This window comes from Mastigoproctus giganteus, chromosome 11 (genome assembly GCF_048544385.1).
Source record: "Mastigoproctus giganteus isolate SK-2022 chromosome 11, ASM4854438v1, whole genome shotgun sequence".
In the NCBI taxonomy this organism is placed as follows: Eukaryota; Metazoa; Arthropoda; class Arachnida; order Uropygi; family Thelyphonidae; genus Mastigoproctus; species Mastigoproctus giganteus.
In genome coordinates, this window is record NC_143585.1 from 13,951,988 (window position 1) to 13,967,047 (window position 15,060).

At 38.1% G+C, this 15,060-nt stretch overlaps 1 protein-coding gene across 1 annotated transcript in view; it reads right to left on the bottom strand.

Moving 5' to 3' along the window:
* Positions 1-15,060, bottom strand: part of LOC150077730 (lysozyme-like) — a 57,395-nt gene that overhangs the window by 16,567 nt on the left and 25,768 nt on the right. Inside the window, exons 3-4 of the mRNA XM_090385547.1 lie at positions 11,718-11,778; positions 3,218-3,293 (exon numbers count right to left, since the gene is read on the bottom strand). Of these exons, the coding sequence (XP_090241673.1) occupies positions 3,218-3,293; positions 11,718-11,778 (137 nt within the window). The remainder of the gene's footprint in view (positions 1-3,217; positions 3,294-11,717; positions 11,779-15,060) is intronic.

The window sequence follows — 15,060 nt, forward strand, 5'->3', positions numbered from 1 at the left end:
TGTGTGGCTAAGGTTGAAAATGCCGAGTTCCTGTAGGAAACAATAGGTCGAATCGGAAATCCAGGCTTGTGTAATTTTACCTGACCGAAAAGTGCAGGAATATTGTATGTTCTGGACTTCAATTCCTTCAACTGAACCATAGTAATGTAGTCGTTTTTACGATATGTGGTTAACGTTTTATTGTATTGATTTACCAAATTGGTAAACAGTGCCTGGTCCACTTCACGATAAGTGGAGGTATCAGACACAACTGAATCTAACTTATTAATATAATCATGTTTATCTAGTATTACCACTGTATCTCCTTTATCTGCCCTCTGTATAATAATGTCCTTATTTTCTCGAAGTTCTCGTAAAGCTGAACTTTCATGTGTATTCAATTTAGGAAGTCGCGTTTCTTTTATGTTATTCACTACTTGGTTAACTTGTTGAATAAATACATCTTTTTGTGGAACGCTACGAAGTCCAAATTCAATATCAATTACGCATTGTTTTTTTGGCAGCTTTCGAGGTGGTAAATTATAATTTAATCCTTTGGATAAAAGTGAAATCTGGTCCTGCGATAGTGTACACGAGGAAAGATTTGTAACCTGTTGATATGTCGGTTCGTTGGATACTGGGTGAGGGGGTGTTCGTGAACTAGCCGACATATTCTGAGGTAGTGCGTTATGTGTCTGTGGGGGGGATGTCACCCAACTCGTGTGAACTTGGTCGCAGGCTCGCGACAATGTGTTAGAATTCGCATAAACGTGTCTTGAACTATTCGATAATGTTTGCAACTTATTAACGTGTCTGTTTTTTATTTCTGAGGCTTGTGCTTCCCGTCGCAAATCTATGGAGGTCTTCAATACAGACCAATCATTCGGGTGTAGATAATTTTTTACTTTATCGCGAAGCTTCCTAACCTGGGAAAGGTATTTTTGTTTATTCGAATATCTAGATTTTAAGGCAAGCTTAACAATATTACGTGATGTCGCCAGTGTTAGTTGTTTTATGCCTGAAATTTTTTGATTTAAATTCACCCTGGCAAACTTCGGAACGATGTTGTTTTGAAGGCAATATTTTAGGAAAGAAATATGGTAATTTTGGGCCGAGTACTTTAGTGTAGATTTAATGTAATTTTGTACCAAGCCATTCAAAAAATCTCCCATAATTGTGTGTATCGATTGTATACTACTGGAGAGACAGGAAGTGAATGAAATAGTCAATAAGAGTTTTAAAATAATTAGATAGTATGAATCAGAGCTGTAATAACTCAATATGTTCTACGTTGATAATAATATTAGTAAATAAATAAGAGGAGTTAACCTCAATATAGTACGTGGAACACTTCCGTATGATACCCTCCAGAAATTAAAACGGAAAAAACGAAAAAATCGACAACTTACCGGAACATTAAAGTAAAATATAAATAATTAAATAATCAATTTAACACAATTCAAAATCAATTTAAAACAATTAAAATTCAAATTAACGCAATTAAAAGAATCTAACGAAAATATTCAAAACGATTTTCCTTCCTGAAGCTGACAATGCTTTTCGACCGACTGTCGTGATCACAGGAACGAAAATTACCGAATCAGGCTAAACCTGCAACTTAAATAGTGATTATATGTCTTCGCGCATGCGCGTAAAGGTCCACGCATCGGAGATCAAATATGGCCGCCGAATTGATAATAATATTTACTAATATTATTATCAACGTAGAACATATTGAGTTATTACAGCTCTGATTCATACTATCTAATTGTATTGTATTATAATAATAATAATAATAATAATACTACAATACAATTTTATCAAGAGAATTTGTTTACAATAAAAGAACTTGTTAAGAAAAGTGAATTTCTTGACAACAAGTTGTAATTCATTATTTACAACAGTTTTTGCATACAGATTTGTTAACTAACAGAAAAGACAATGAAGTCATTACACAGAGTACATTCCACACTGCAAACAGAGAAAGTAATTGATCTGCATATCAGGTCTAATCTACTGTATCATTGAGTATCAAAAATCTTCTTATTAGGAATTTTAATTTGGAGATAGAATAACTTCTCCTGAGCCTGAAATCAACACTAGCCAACAAGTTATTTATTATGTTCATTGTATGCCTATCTCCAAATCTATTTAGTACCCTAGGGTGAGGCAAAACAATTGCTTTTGGATTCCTAAAGTTATGTGATATATTCCTTTGAAGATTCGACTCTTCATAATTTAATTTCAGTTTTTGAATTGGATAAAGTATTTTATATTTCAACAAAAATTGCCTTCTCTTATTCAGATCATTCCAAGAGTTTGTCCCCATTAAAAGTTTCAGAATCCTGTTAAATAAGTTGTTTATTACCCTTATTTCAATTATATTTGCTCTTGCCCATACATTTACTAAATAATTGAGTTGGGAGTCCACTAATGCATAATATAAGGTAACTTTTGTTCTTAGATTTTACTTATTTTTAATGTAATAAATATAATAATAATAATAATTTTTATTTATTACTATTTTTTTTATCACGACAAACTGTAAGTTTCACGTCTTCATGGGCTCTTATGCTTTACTAATTCTTTCACTAATGGAGCTACTTGTGGCTTGCGGGCTGCAGTTCTACGTGAAAATCATGACATGCATAATACATGATGTGCAAATGTCTTCAAGTCTGTCTGCAGCGCAAAATTAGACTTCGTATTCTGCTGTATCTTGAGTTTGGTGACCTGTAGACTTCCATTCTTCGGCACTTCGCGAATTTTCGACTTGGGAAACTTTAATTTCGGAAGAATAGTACACAATTATTTTCCATGCATGATATCCAACTATTATTTCCCCTCTGAAAGTTGTTAGCTTGATCCCTTACGAGTAACATTGTGAATATGATCACCGCCCATCCCACATCGGCAAAGGCCTGAGTTGGAATTCCTTCAATGATACGAGGAATTTTTATGAACTTTTTTTCCTTGCCTTCACTGAGACACGTGACTTTTGGTAGAATAGTGTACATTACCCGTTTATTTTAATGTTTTCAGGTGATGAAGTTGACAAAGTTTTGCCAACCTTCAAATTGAAATGGGTGGAAATGTGTTTGTGTTTCTTAATTTAAATATGACGATCCTTGAAGACAGGCCACAGTTATTCAAATTTATTAAAGATATTCACATCATTCAAAAACAGAGTATGCATTTGAAATTAGTTAATGAGAGCTAAGAATTATAGAACACTCACCATGCTTTAAACCCTTGCATTTTATAAATCTTTCTTGCACATTTCAAAGAATTAAAAATGTTGTCAGTTATCAAATCTATTAGGAGAAAATGAGTATAATGAAAATTTCATCTAGCATTAATATGAAGTGAAAAGAATATAAGCTAATTTTTAAGAATATAATAATTCCAAATAGGCAGTTGCCAATTGACACTCCAGTATGAAAACATATTGTAGATTTAGGCAAATACTTTTCAACTCTAACATATTTCTATGATTGGATGACATTTGAAACATGATTGGCTCTTGGCATATAATAAAGGAACGCCATATGGATTGGTATTACTAATAAGAAATTATGATCAAGCTGTGAATGCAACAAGTACGATATTATTACGTGCTAATATTATTACAATGAACAGCAATACAAACATTATGTTAAGCAATCATATTTTTATCTTTTCACAATAGTTTTATGTTTTACTTAAGTCCAGGATTACAAGGAGACATCTCATTCGCGCATCCATTGCCGTTAAAGAGACTGCTGTGTCTATCAGGTTGAGCGGCGGCCATTTTTATAATGCTTAAATTAGTTAACTTGTAGAGTGTATAAAATATAAGATAAATATTTCATATTAGGGTTACCCGACAGCATAAACTCTAAAGGCAAATAAGACTCATGGAGTTGACATTCGTAGCATATACAGTGGCTCACATCTGGTGAGTATGGGCTTGGCTCACCCAGAGTCCTGAGCTGGATATCATCATTCTTCTCTTTCTTGGTGATTCCATTCTACTTCTCTCTCTCTCTCTCTCACTCAGGGTAATTCAGAATTTTTTTTTTTTTTTTTTTGGCTGATGCAGCATAAGCCTTAGGCTTCCTTGCACTATATAGCTAATAATAATATACTTAGTAATTTTGAGGAAAGCAGCCAGAGAGTGCATTGAGCCATTAAGGTTGTTTATCAGGGCATCACCGGACTAGAGAGAGAGAGAGAGATTCCTTTGATCTGGAGAAGAACCAACATATCGCCAATTACATAAAGGTGATACTAAAAATGAAGTGGTTAACTAGAGACTGCTTAGTCTGATTTCATTGGGTGGAAAAATCTTGGAGACAATGATTAAGTGTGCAATGCGGGAGCATTTAGATAGAAATGGCATTTCGAAGGACACAACACATAACGTGATTTTGTTAAAGCAAAATCATGTTTAACTAATCTGGTTACATGTTATTAACAATGTTACTCATGCGCTTTGTATAGGGAATGGTTTCGACGGGGTTTATTGGGATTTTAGAAAGGATTGACTCAGTTCCTCATGAAAGGTTATTGTATAATCCAAAATATGTTCGGATCACGGCAAGATTCTAAGATGGATCTCAAGGTAGATGCAGGGTAAAAGCCAGAGGGTTGATGAATGGACATTCTTCGAACTGGTGTAATGTCAGCAGCACGATTTCCCAAAGATCGATTCTTGGGCCACTGTTGTTTATGATTTTCTTAAACATAAGATAATACATTTTTAATTGTTGGTTTCAACACCACAGGATTTTACAGGATGTTCTTTCTAACACCCTTTCCTCAACATCAGATGTTATGCTTCTGGGCCTACCTGCTCGTACTCCATGTGCGTGCTCATATTCTCCAAGGCGTTGATGTACTCTGATGAATGTGCGCCTGTTGGGCTGCCTTCGGCGGGGAAATGCTTCTTGGTACAAACGTGCAGTGTCGAGCACACTGCCGTTATCTTTACCATACATGAAGTGCATGCTGGTATACTCTTCATTGCTATATCCTTTTTCCATGTTGACTATCCTCTGACAAGTGCTAGTATGCCTGCTACGTCTCACAGCAGTACTAGTATGCCTGTTATATCTCTGACTTGTTTGTTTAGATTAGGTTATGCCCATTTTCTCTGTTTTCCCTCTCTCAGAGGGAAAACTTGTTTGTTTAGATTAGGTTATGCCCATTTTCTCTGTTTTCCCTCTCTCAGAGGGGAAACGGAGACAATGAGCATAACCTAACCTAAACAAACAAGTCAGTTGTGGATCTCAACTCTGTACAGTTCACCTTGTCAGTGGTGGATAACAACTAGAAATGTGCAATATCTCGAAAACTAACATAGGTTCACACCTATGTTTACTAGTCTTTTTGCATATTGTAGTCTGTACAATTCGCCTTTAAATCATTGACCATCATTTTTGAAACACTATATTTCTCCTTTTGTTTCAATTTAAAGTCACCTGGCTAAATTTCTTAATGTAAAAGGCTAATTTTATTTTACTTTTTTCAAAGTCTCTCCCCCTTCCCCCATTACCTCACTGTTCCTCATACTGTACTATTACTGTCTGCTCGTGTAGCACAGTGGTATCGTCACCTTCCTCCTCACACCGGGTAGAAAAGGTCTGGGTTCGAATCCCGTCGATGACGCGAGTAACTTTTATGGGCTCTTTTCACTCTGTGACTGAGTTAGTCAGTCACAGGCCTAGATAGCAAAGTTTTTTCCCCCAGAAATATTTTTGTCCAGCAAAACAGACGAATCGACCAGAGAAACGCAATTTACAGAAAAATACATATATGGGTATATATTCGAAATAATGGGTGGTCCTAATATAATAGTCTGAGTCTGTACTATGTCTTAGTGCAACCCAATGGATGTTCTGCCAATTCTGATTCTTTAGTGTTTCCTTTGGGTACGTTTGGTTTTAGTCGTTGTTGTAGGGTTTTAGGCACATCAGCAACTTAGGCAATATTGCTCTGTATATATTATATCTGCAAATTGTGCTCTGTGGTCGAATTGCCGTTTGCTGGACAAAAACCCGAGTTTCCGGGAGAAAAAATCATGCTATCCTTGCCTCAGACCCAACAAGACACGTTGTGAAAAAGGCTTATAAAAATTCCCGCCTGAGACCGAAACAGGCACATTGTGAGGCAGGCTTATAAAAATTCCTCGCATCGTTGACGAGATTCGAACACTCAGGTCTTTACCCAGTGCAGGGATGACGGCAGTTATACTAAACGGAATAAACACGAGGACCCCTTGGCTACGTGTTTGTTGTATTCATCTGTACATGTTTGAAATTTTCTTCGAACTCGTGTATGTATATTTTTCCGCATTTACTAGACCTACGAATCCTATTTGGTAACAGGTAGAACATTATTATTATTATTATTATTATTATTATTATTATTGAAATCAGTTTATTTCCCAAGAAACCTTGGGTCACCCCGGGACGGCTCTGTGTGTAAATATCCACACCCTTCTGTGCCAGTGGCCTCAGAAAGTTTTTAAATTCTATACAGTCGGTTCAACTGACGATGCTACCAACAGTAAATTCGAAGTGGGAAGCATTCAAGGAATTAATCGTGGATGCCATTAAAAGTTTCATACGAATTAAGAAATATTGTTCAAGATTTAGGCCTAAATGGTTATCTAATGAACTAATGAGACTCGTAACACAGAAGAAAAAAGGAGTCACTGGTTAAAGATGCATATAAATTATCAAGCGACTCAGAAGCCTATGGCAGATATAAGCTAGTCTGTAATCAGGTCACAAAGGAAGTTAGGCAGGCGAAGGGAGATTACGAGAAATCCTTGGCAAAAGATGCTAAGAAAAACAGCAAGGATTTCTTTACTTATATAAACTCTAAAAGGAAGGGGATGAATCTGATTGGTCATCTTGACATCGATGGTTCGACTGTTGATGATCCTGCTCAGATAGCAAACAAACTGAATGAGTATTTTGCATCTACAGTCACACATGAGCAATTATTAAGGTTTGAAAATGGCAGAAGGTTATCAAATTGTAGCAGGGTACTTAATGATTGTGTAATAACTAAGAGCAAAGTGGAGGAGAAATTGTTGAAGTTAAACGTAAGAAAAGCACCTGGGGTGGATGGGATCTATCTAGTTATATTAAAGGAGGCGGCAAAGCAACTAAGCAAATCCTTAGCCATAATTATGAGAGCATCCTTGGACTCAGGGGAGGTTCCCACCGACTGGAGATGTGCAAATTTATCCCCAATTCACAAAGGGGGATCGAAGGGTGACACGAGTAATTACAGACCAGTTAGTTTAACTTCTGTTCCGGGTAAAATAATGGAGCCGCTGGTTAAAGATGCATTGCAGGATCATCTAGACAAGACTGCAGCAATAATTCAGACACAGCATGGGTTTGTTAAGGAAAAGTCTTGTCTGACAAATTTGATAGGATATTATGATGTGGTTACAAAGGAACTGGATGCAAAAAATAATTTTGATATCATATATTTGGATTTCAGGAAAGCTTTTGAAACTGTTGCTCACGAAAGACTATTGGAGCAGAATGGCATTAAGGGTAAGTTGCTACAATGGATAAAAGGATGGTTGAGTGGGAGAAGACAGAGGGAGGTAATCAATGGGTGCTGCTCTTCGTGGACTAATCTTATTAGTGGAGTCCCACAGGGTTCGGTGTTGGGTCCACTTGTTTTGTATATTTATCAATGATATTGATGAAGGTATATCAGGCTTAATGTCGAAGTTTGCAGATGATACAAAGTTGGCAGGGTTGTTAATGACAGTAATGGCAGTGTGCTACTGCACCAGGATCTAGATGATTTGGGCAGATGGGCTAAGAAGTGGCAACTGAAGTTTAACCTTGAAAAATGCAAAGTACTGCATATGGGTAGAAGTAACCCCAGAGAAACGTACCAACTGTGTGGTACTACACTTAAGGTGGTAGAAAATGAAAAAGACCTGGGAGTAATTGTGCAGTCAGATATGAAGTTTTCTGAGCAATGCTGCCAGAGCAGGTCATGGGGTTTTGTCAATGATATATAGGAATTTTGCTAGCAGGGAAAAGAAGGTGATTGTCCCTCTGTATAAGACAATGGTCAGGCCACGCCTTGAGTACTGTGTACAGGTCTGGAGGCCTCATTTTAGGAAGGATGTAGATTTACTTGAGCGTGTACAGAGAAGGGCAACAAGATTGGTGAGGGGAATGAAGGGATTCTCTTACCAAGAGAGGCTTAAGTTCAGCAAATTGCAGTGGCTGGAGGCTAGGCACCTGTGCGGTGATCTGATTGAGATGTATAAAGCCTTGAATGGGTTGAGCACGCTCAATTCTGATGTGATCCTTCCAGTTGTCCAGATTACGAACCTAAGGGGGCATAAATTCATATTAAGAAAGGACAGATGTAGAATAGATTGTGCGGAAATTTGCCTTTAGCCAGCGGGTGGTTAATTGCTGGAACAAACTTCCATCTGTAGTTGTGGAAGTTGATAGGTGGAATAAATTTAAGGAGAAACTGGGCAGGCATTTGAAGGGAATGATGATTTTTTTTTTTTTTTTTTGGCTGATGCTGCATAAGCTCATACACTTGCTTTCTTGCATCACATGCCACTACTACTAGAAGGGTGTGAATATTTTCAGACTAAGGTGCGAGGAACGCAATGTACAATAAACAAGAGTACATGCTTGCTCGACTCGAGACTTTTACAGAATTAAATATACAATAATATACAAAATATACGGTAATATACAAAATATGTGATTGCATGAAGACAAAAAGTCTTTGTCACATACAAATAGGCAAGTTTAAAAAAAAAAACAAAAAGCACTGTCAGTCATGTCCAGGAGGAGGTGAGTATCATAGATTCATTATCTGGTAGCAGTTCTTGAGGATTTCCTTCCTGTAGAGCTTGTCTTCACAGAACCTATCATGGTGGATCCTAAATTTATTGAAGATCCGATGACAATTGGCTGGAAACATGTTCCTCAGGGAATCAATCTTGACAGCGTAAGACGCAGAGGGAGACAGGAGTCAGGGTGTTCCCCTCTTGCCCTCCTCGGGCCAGAAATTAATGTGGATACCGATGGTGCATCAATTCGCCTTGTTATAATCCGTGCAAGCGTGAGGACATTTTTTGTCATGATGATATGTCTCCAGGGAGTGGTGCCCACCAGATTTGCCTGTAGGATCGATCTGGAGATAGTTATGGGGTGGCCTACCACCCTGTTCATCCGTCTAAGCAACCAGTACTCTAAACTGAGATACTTCTGAAGGTATGAAGCAGGGGCAGATGACCAAATTTCTGAAGCATAGAGAGGAATCGGCGTAATACACCTCAGGATGTGCCGAAAATAAACAACAGGAGGGGTATTGCAAATCATGGTGTGGCCACCCTAACTCCTGACTTTGACCCAATAGAGCTTTCGTGGAGTCATCTAGGCAGTCAGTTCCGTGAAGTATGTCCATCTTCACATAATTTATGGGGAACCCTGCAGATCGCTTGGAATAATTTTAATCAGTACATTATTATAAGAGTACAAATTAAACAAGATTAAATCTCGTGGAGGATATTTTGATGAAAAATCAGTATAGTTGTTAATATTAATCATTTTAATATTTTCGCTGTAAATTTTTTAATGCTTAATAAAAATCTTAAAATACTTTAATGCTTTTTTATATTAAACCTTACATTGTAATAGTTAATTTCAAAAGAAAATTAACGAAAACTCTTGTCTTCGATTCCAAACTTTTAGTTGGAGTGTATATGTTCGTAGGCTTTCAAGGAGACAGTAGTATGATTGTGAATGCAAGATGCTGCGCTCAACGGAGTTAAAATACTTTCATGATGACACCACCATCGCTTGACTGTAGCAAAATACTTTTAGCATGGAATGATAATAGTGTGCTTGATAAGCAATATTTCAATCTCACTGAAGATCGTCGATAGGTCGGCGATTAGTGATGTTATCTGCAAATCACTGCTGATAATCAGAAGCCGACTGATCCTGAAACCATTATGAAATGACCAGAAAAACTTCGAAGCTGACAGAATGTGACAGGAGAGCCCCTTCAAAGTATCGTCCGCTTAAAACATACGGCGATCGCAGTACACAACAAGCCCAAAGCGCAGGACGCTGCATGATAGGGGTTACCACTGTCATGCGGCCATCCGCAAGCAACTAATCATCCCAACTAATGCCACACGCCATCTAGCTTCGTGTAAACCGTTCTTGGCTATATGAGTAGACCAGTGGAAGCTGTGCTTTGGAGTGACAGGTTCTGGAAGTTGTGCCTAGGTGTGGCGGATGACCAGAGAAAGCTACCGGACTGTATTATCCTGACAATGAAGTATGGTGGATGCAGCATGATTCGTCTGGGGCGATTTTTTATGGTTTTTCTGTGGCCATTGGCAGTTTTGGACAAAAACCATGAATTCTGAAGTCTATTTGGACGTTCTGGACACAATGTGTTAGCTACAGTGTGGCAGCACATTAGATTAGGCGCATGGGCGTTCCTAGGATGTGTGGCGCCAGAGTGCCAATTGAAATTTGGCGCCCCTTTAAAATTATCTTCATATGTGTATGTAAGTTTCAGGATTTCAGGCGCCACTTGAACGTTGGCGCCCGGGTGCAGGGCACTCTTTTACTCTCGAGACGGTCCGCCCCTGATTAGGCCCATACCTCTACCAGCAGGGCAATGATCCACGTCATATTGCTTGCATTGGGATGGACTTGTTTGAGAACATAACCTTTGAAAAGGCGGACTGGTCACCCCAGTGCCTGGTTTCTGATTTCATATCTTGAAAATGCGGCTTTCGAATTTCGACTTTTTGCCAATTTGCACTTTCCACAATGCCTCGTGGAACGTGCAAACCTTTTGCACGTGCAAACGTTTTGCACGTTCCACTAGGCATTTCTGTGACCTCTGATAATTTAAATTCATTCCATACATTTTTCTTCTGAGTAGCTCTGACATGCATTTAGGTCAAAACTTTATTGGCATAGAAAGCTTTCTATGAACATAGAAAGTGTTCATAGAAAACTTCTATGAACACTTTTAATTTACAATTTTTTAGGGGAAAGCAAAATGTATTGACATTGTAAAAAAACTAAAAAGTATAGAAATGACGACTAAGAGTAGGGTCACGAAGCTGCTACCCACAAAATTTTTAAAAGTCGCTATTTTGTGAAATTTTAAATAAAAAATTCTCTACAATTCTGAATTAAAATTAACCACCTTTTTTTTACTCTTATGAGAAAAAAATTGCATGAAGTATATTAAAATTGAAAAATCCATGAGGGAAAAGCCCCCTTGCCCCTTTCTGTGCGCGCCCATGGTTGTATAATTAAGAAAAAACTCACATCAGTACACTGTAATCACTGCCACCTGGTGTTTCTTTTATCTGCAGATTCTTAATGCATGTATATCACTGCTGATAATCAGATCAAGAGTATTATTCTCTAACATTCTGCTGCTGTAGTAAACAGTCATCCAATAAATCGACAAAAGTCTCGCTAGTCTGTGAGTGACCATTCCACAATTTTCGATCAATATCTGGGGTTAAAATCTTCCATTTTAAGACTAATTTACTGATCCGTTCTATTTGTCTGTATATTTGTTCATTATAATCATTGTTTTATTAATTATTGTGGTTGTGTTATTTTTTACAATGATCATTGATCAATTGGTTTTCGAATAATTTATCATCTTTCAATATACAATTCACAATTATAAATATTTTTGCTTACCTGAACAGCGAACTTTGCACTGATTATATTTACCAGGCCAGCACCAGTATTTGTTGTTAATCTAAAAATATAAAAGACAGAATTGCCATTTAGATGTCAGAATTCATTGCAATAAGTCAATGAAGAGAAAAAATTCCAGTTTACAGACACAATAGTCACATTAATAGTATTAGTAACGGCAAGTGATGCAAGGAAGCAAGCAAGGGAGCAGAAATTAAAAAACAAAAGCCGCATCATCTGTCCACCCCTCTAATAAATTGTATAATCCTTCTTTAATTTATTCCAAATATAAACCTAAACCCCCTTTATCAAAACCTTACTGTTCTCATCTGAGACAGACCTCGATGTTCTTTAAAAAATGTCCATAAAAATTCAAAACCTGGTGTCATTGACGAAATTCGAACCTGAGTCCAATTGTGTTCGGGAAGATGGTGCTTGCATGCACCATCCTCCACGACGGCCCAGCAGAATACACGAAATTTTCAGACACAGTATACTGTCGCCTCATAACCTCATCGCCTCAAAAGTTGATTTGGCGCTCATACAGACGCACACACATTGAATATGTTAGGAAGTTGCGTTTATTATCTAGTGTTAGTCAATGAATTGCATGCTACTTGCAAACGAGACGTTATGGTCCTGTAAATGTATCTGAGGATGTGGGTTACGCTTTTTACAGAAGGGTATGGTTACTGTCTTTGGTTTTGATAGATGATAGCCATTGTACACTGGTGTGGAAAACTTAAGACCAGCACTATTTCTAAAGGTTACAACCACAAAATCTTTACTGATGAGAGTAGATTCAGTCTCAGAGCGATTCTGGACGTCAGCTAATCTGGCGAGAGGTTGACACATGGTATCACCCTGCAAACATCACTGAAAGGGTCGATATAGCGGTCGAGGTGTTCTCGTCTGGGGAGGCGTTATCTTGGATGGACGTACACAACTCCAGATACTGGAAGGCGGTACTGCAACTGGTGCACGCTACTATACTGCGGTAATTCTTCCCCATGTGCGTCTGTTCCGAGGTACCATTGGCCCCGAGTTCGTGTTTATGGTTGATAACGCCACACCCCATCGCACTGCAGCTGTTGATATGCTTTTAGAAAGTGAGGACATCGTTCGTATGGATTGACCGCTCGTTCTGGCGATCTAAATCCCAACGAACACACATGGGATGCTCTGGGGAGACGCCTAGCGGCACGTCCACACCCACCAGAAAATGTTCACCAGATGAAGACGGTGCTGACAGAGGAATGGACGATGTTACCGCAAGAACTTATCAACAACATTGTTCTAAGTATGGATAGGCGGTGTAAAGCCTGAATCGACATTAGGGGTGGTCACATCTCCTACTGAGGACCACCTCTTTCCTTTGTTCCATCTTTGGCAGTGATGCATCTGTATCATGGCAGCCAGTGCTATGTTTGCCATTTTTGAATAAAGTCCCTCTGTACTGTTTTGTTTCCGCTGTTGTGTCGGCGTTGTTTCCTTCATCATTTCTGTTCCTCACGAGGTTCCTTTGGTATGCTTTTCCCATATCCAGGCCACTCCTATGAGAAGCTACAGGCGAAAACCTGACTGGTCCTTAAATTTTGCACACCAGTGTATATGTCTTACAGTCGTAAGTATATGCAAGTCCCTTTCATATGGCCAGATTGACCCTGAAAGATAATATCAAAAATAATCTAACCTGTATAATACTAAACTAATATATATATATACACACATACGAAACTTGTGTCATATAGATAACACCACATTATGCACTAGATTAAGAAAAAAAACAGAGTTGTTGTTACTCACAGAGAATCATTTTTTGAAAATGACATTACAGCACCTTTCCTTTTTCAAACCACCTTAAGTTGCCGGCATACCCCCCCCCCCCCCCAATTCCTTTAACCCATGCACAGTACTATTAATACTAATGTTAATACTAACCAATACCACTATTAATACTAACATACCTTAACACTGATAAATAATGCTTTAATATAATAATAATATAATACTCATACTGACTAATACTTGGTGGTGGATGTCTTTCATCAATCGGTGGAATACAATCACCTTTGCTTACTGGAGACTTGAAGTGGTGAAACCCATGTTTAGTCTCCAGAGCAAAGTTTCCGGCATCCCCTCCTACTCCCATCTCCTCCAACCGATCCACGGTACTAAGCGCTATTACTACTATAGGTTTTGATACCTTTCGTGTTTGGAGTTTTCATAAAAAAAATGATGATGTGTTTTTTTTAATGAATGTAATCCGGATATTAGAGTCTGTTTTGAACTTAAGTTAAGGAAGAATCTGACTTGCATGACTGGTATGTAAATACTGAAATATTTACGTCAGCACTTAGGTACAAGTAGTACGTGTCAAACGGTAGATTCTAGGGACAAAGCGGATCTCATTTTCCAGGAAATCTCTTCAATCACGGGATATTCCCACTTTAACACTAAAAATTGCGAAAGCCAAACTGATTGAGAAAATTGATTTAGCAAATTTTGGGTTTATAAAAGCCAAATTAAGCGGTTATGAATCATCCGATAAAGAGCCCCCCCCCCCTTCCCCTCAAGACAGCTGGAGAGCGATATTTGGCGAAAATTCTGTAGATCTGAACGATCTTTCTCAGGGTTTAAAAAAGCTACGATTTCCTCACGATTACAATTACGTCTGCCTCATTCACACAAGCAAATATGGTTCTTTCATGATTTTGTGATGACTTGCTGGGCTTTTGCTCTAAGATCTTTATAGTTTATGAGCTAGTAGGTGGTAGGATATTTGCGGAACTGATTCCATATCCCTAGCATTGTTGCTGTTATGGGTATTGCATCAGGCATCCATGTAAAACTATTCATTGATTGCAATAAGGATACAGTATATATATATACTTTGTTTTTCTTCTTCTTATCTTCCGTACATTCCTGATTCCACCAGTTATTAGTCTGTCTTCTGCGTATTGATGATGTTTATGGAATGTAACCGCTTGCTGCACTTGCTTTCGTTACACAAAGCAAGTGATCAATGCACTAATGTAACCCATTAGTGCATTGATCGATCGAGAGTGGGTAATACGTTGATCTAATTTTGCAAGTGAACTGAACGTTGACCGCTTAACTTTTGTAAACTGCCACTTCCTGCAGGGTTTGTCATAGTGAGTGTTTTGCTGTTAGTAGCTTTCATATTATTAGGAAACGATCACTATTTATAGATTCCGGTGAAATGATTATTCGAAATCTGGATACTACGCTGGAGAACAAATAAAGATATCAATTGAAGAAGATGACCTACTAGGAAGGTATATATGTATTTGCTGGTGCCTGAATTGAGCAAGGTGAGATG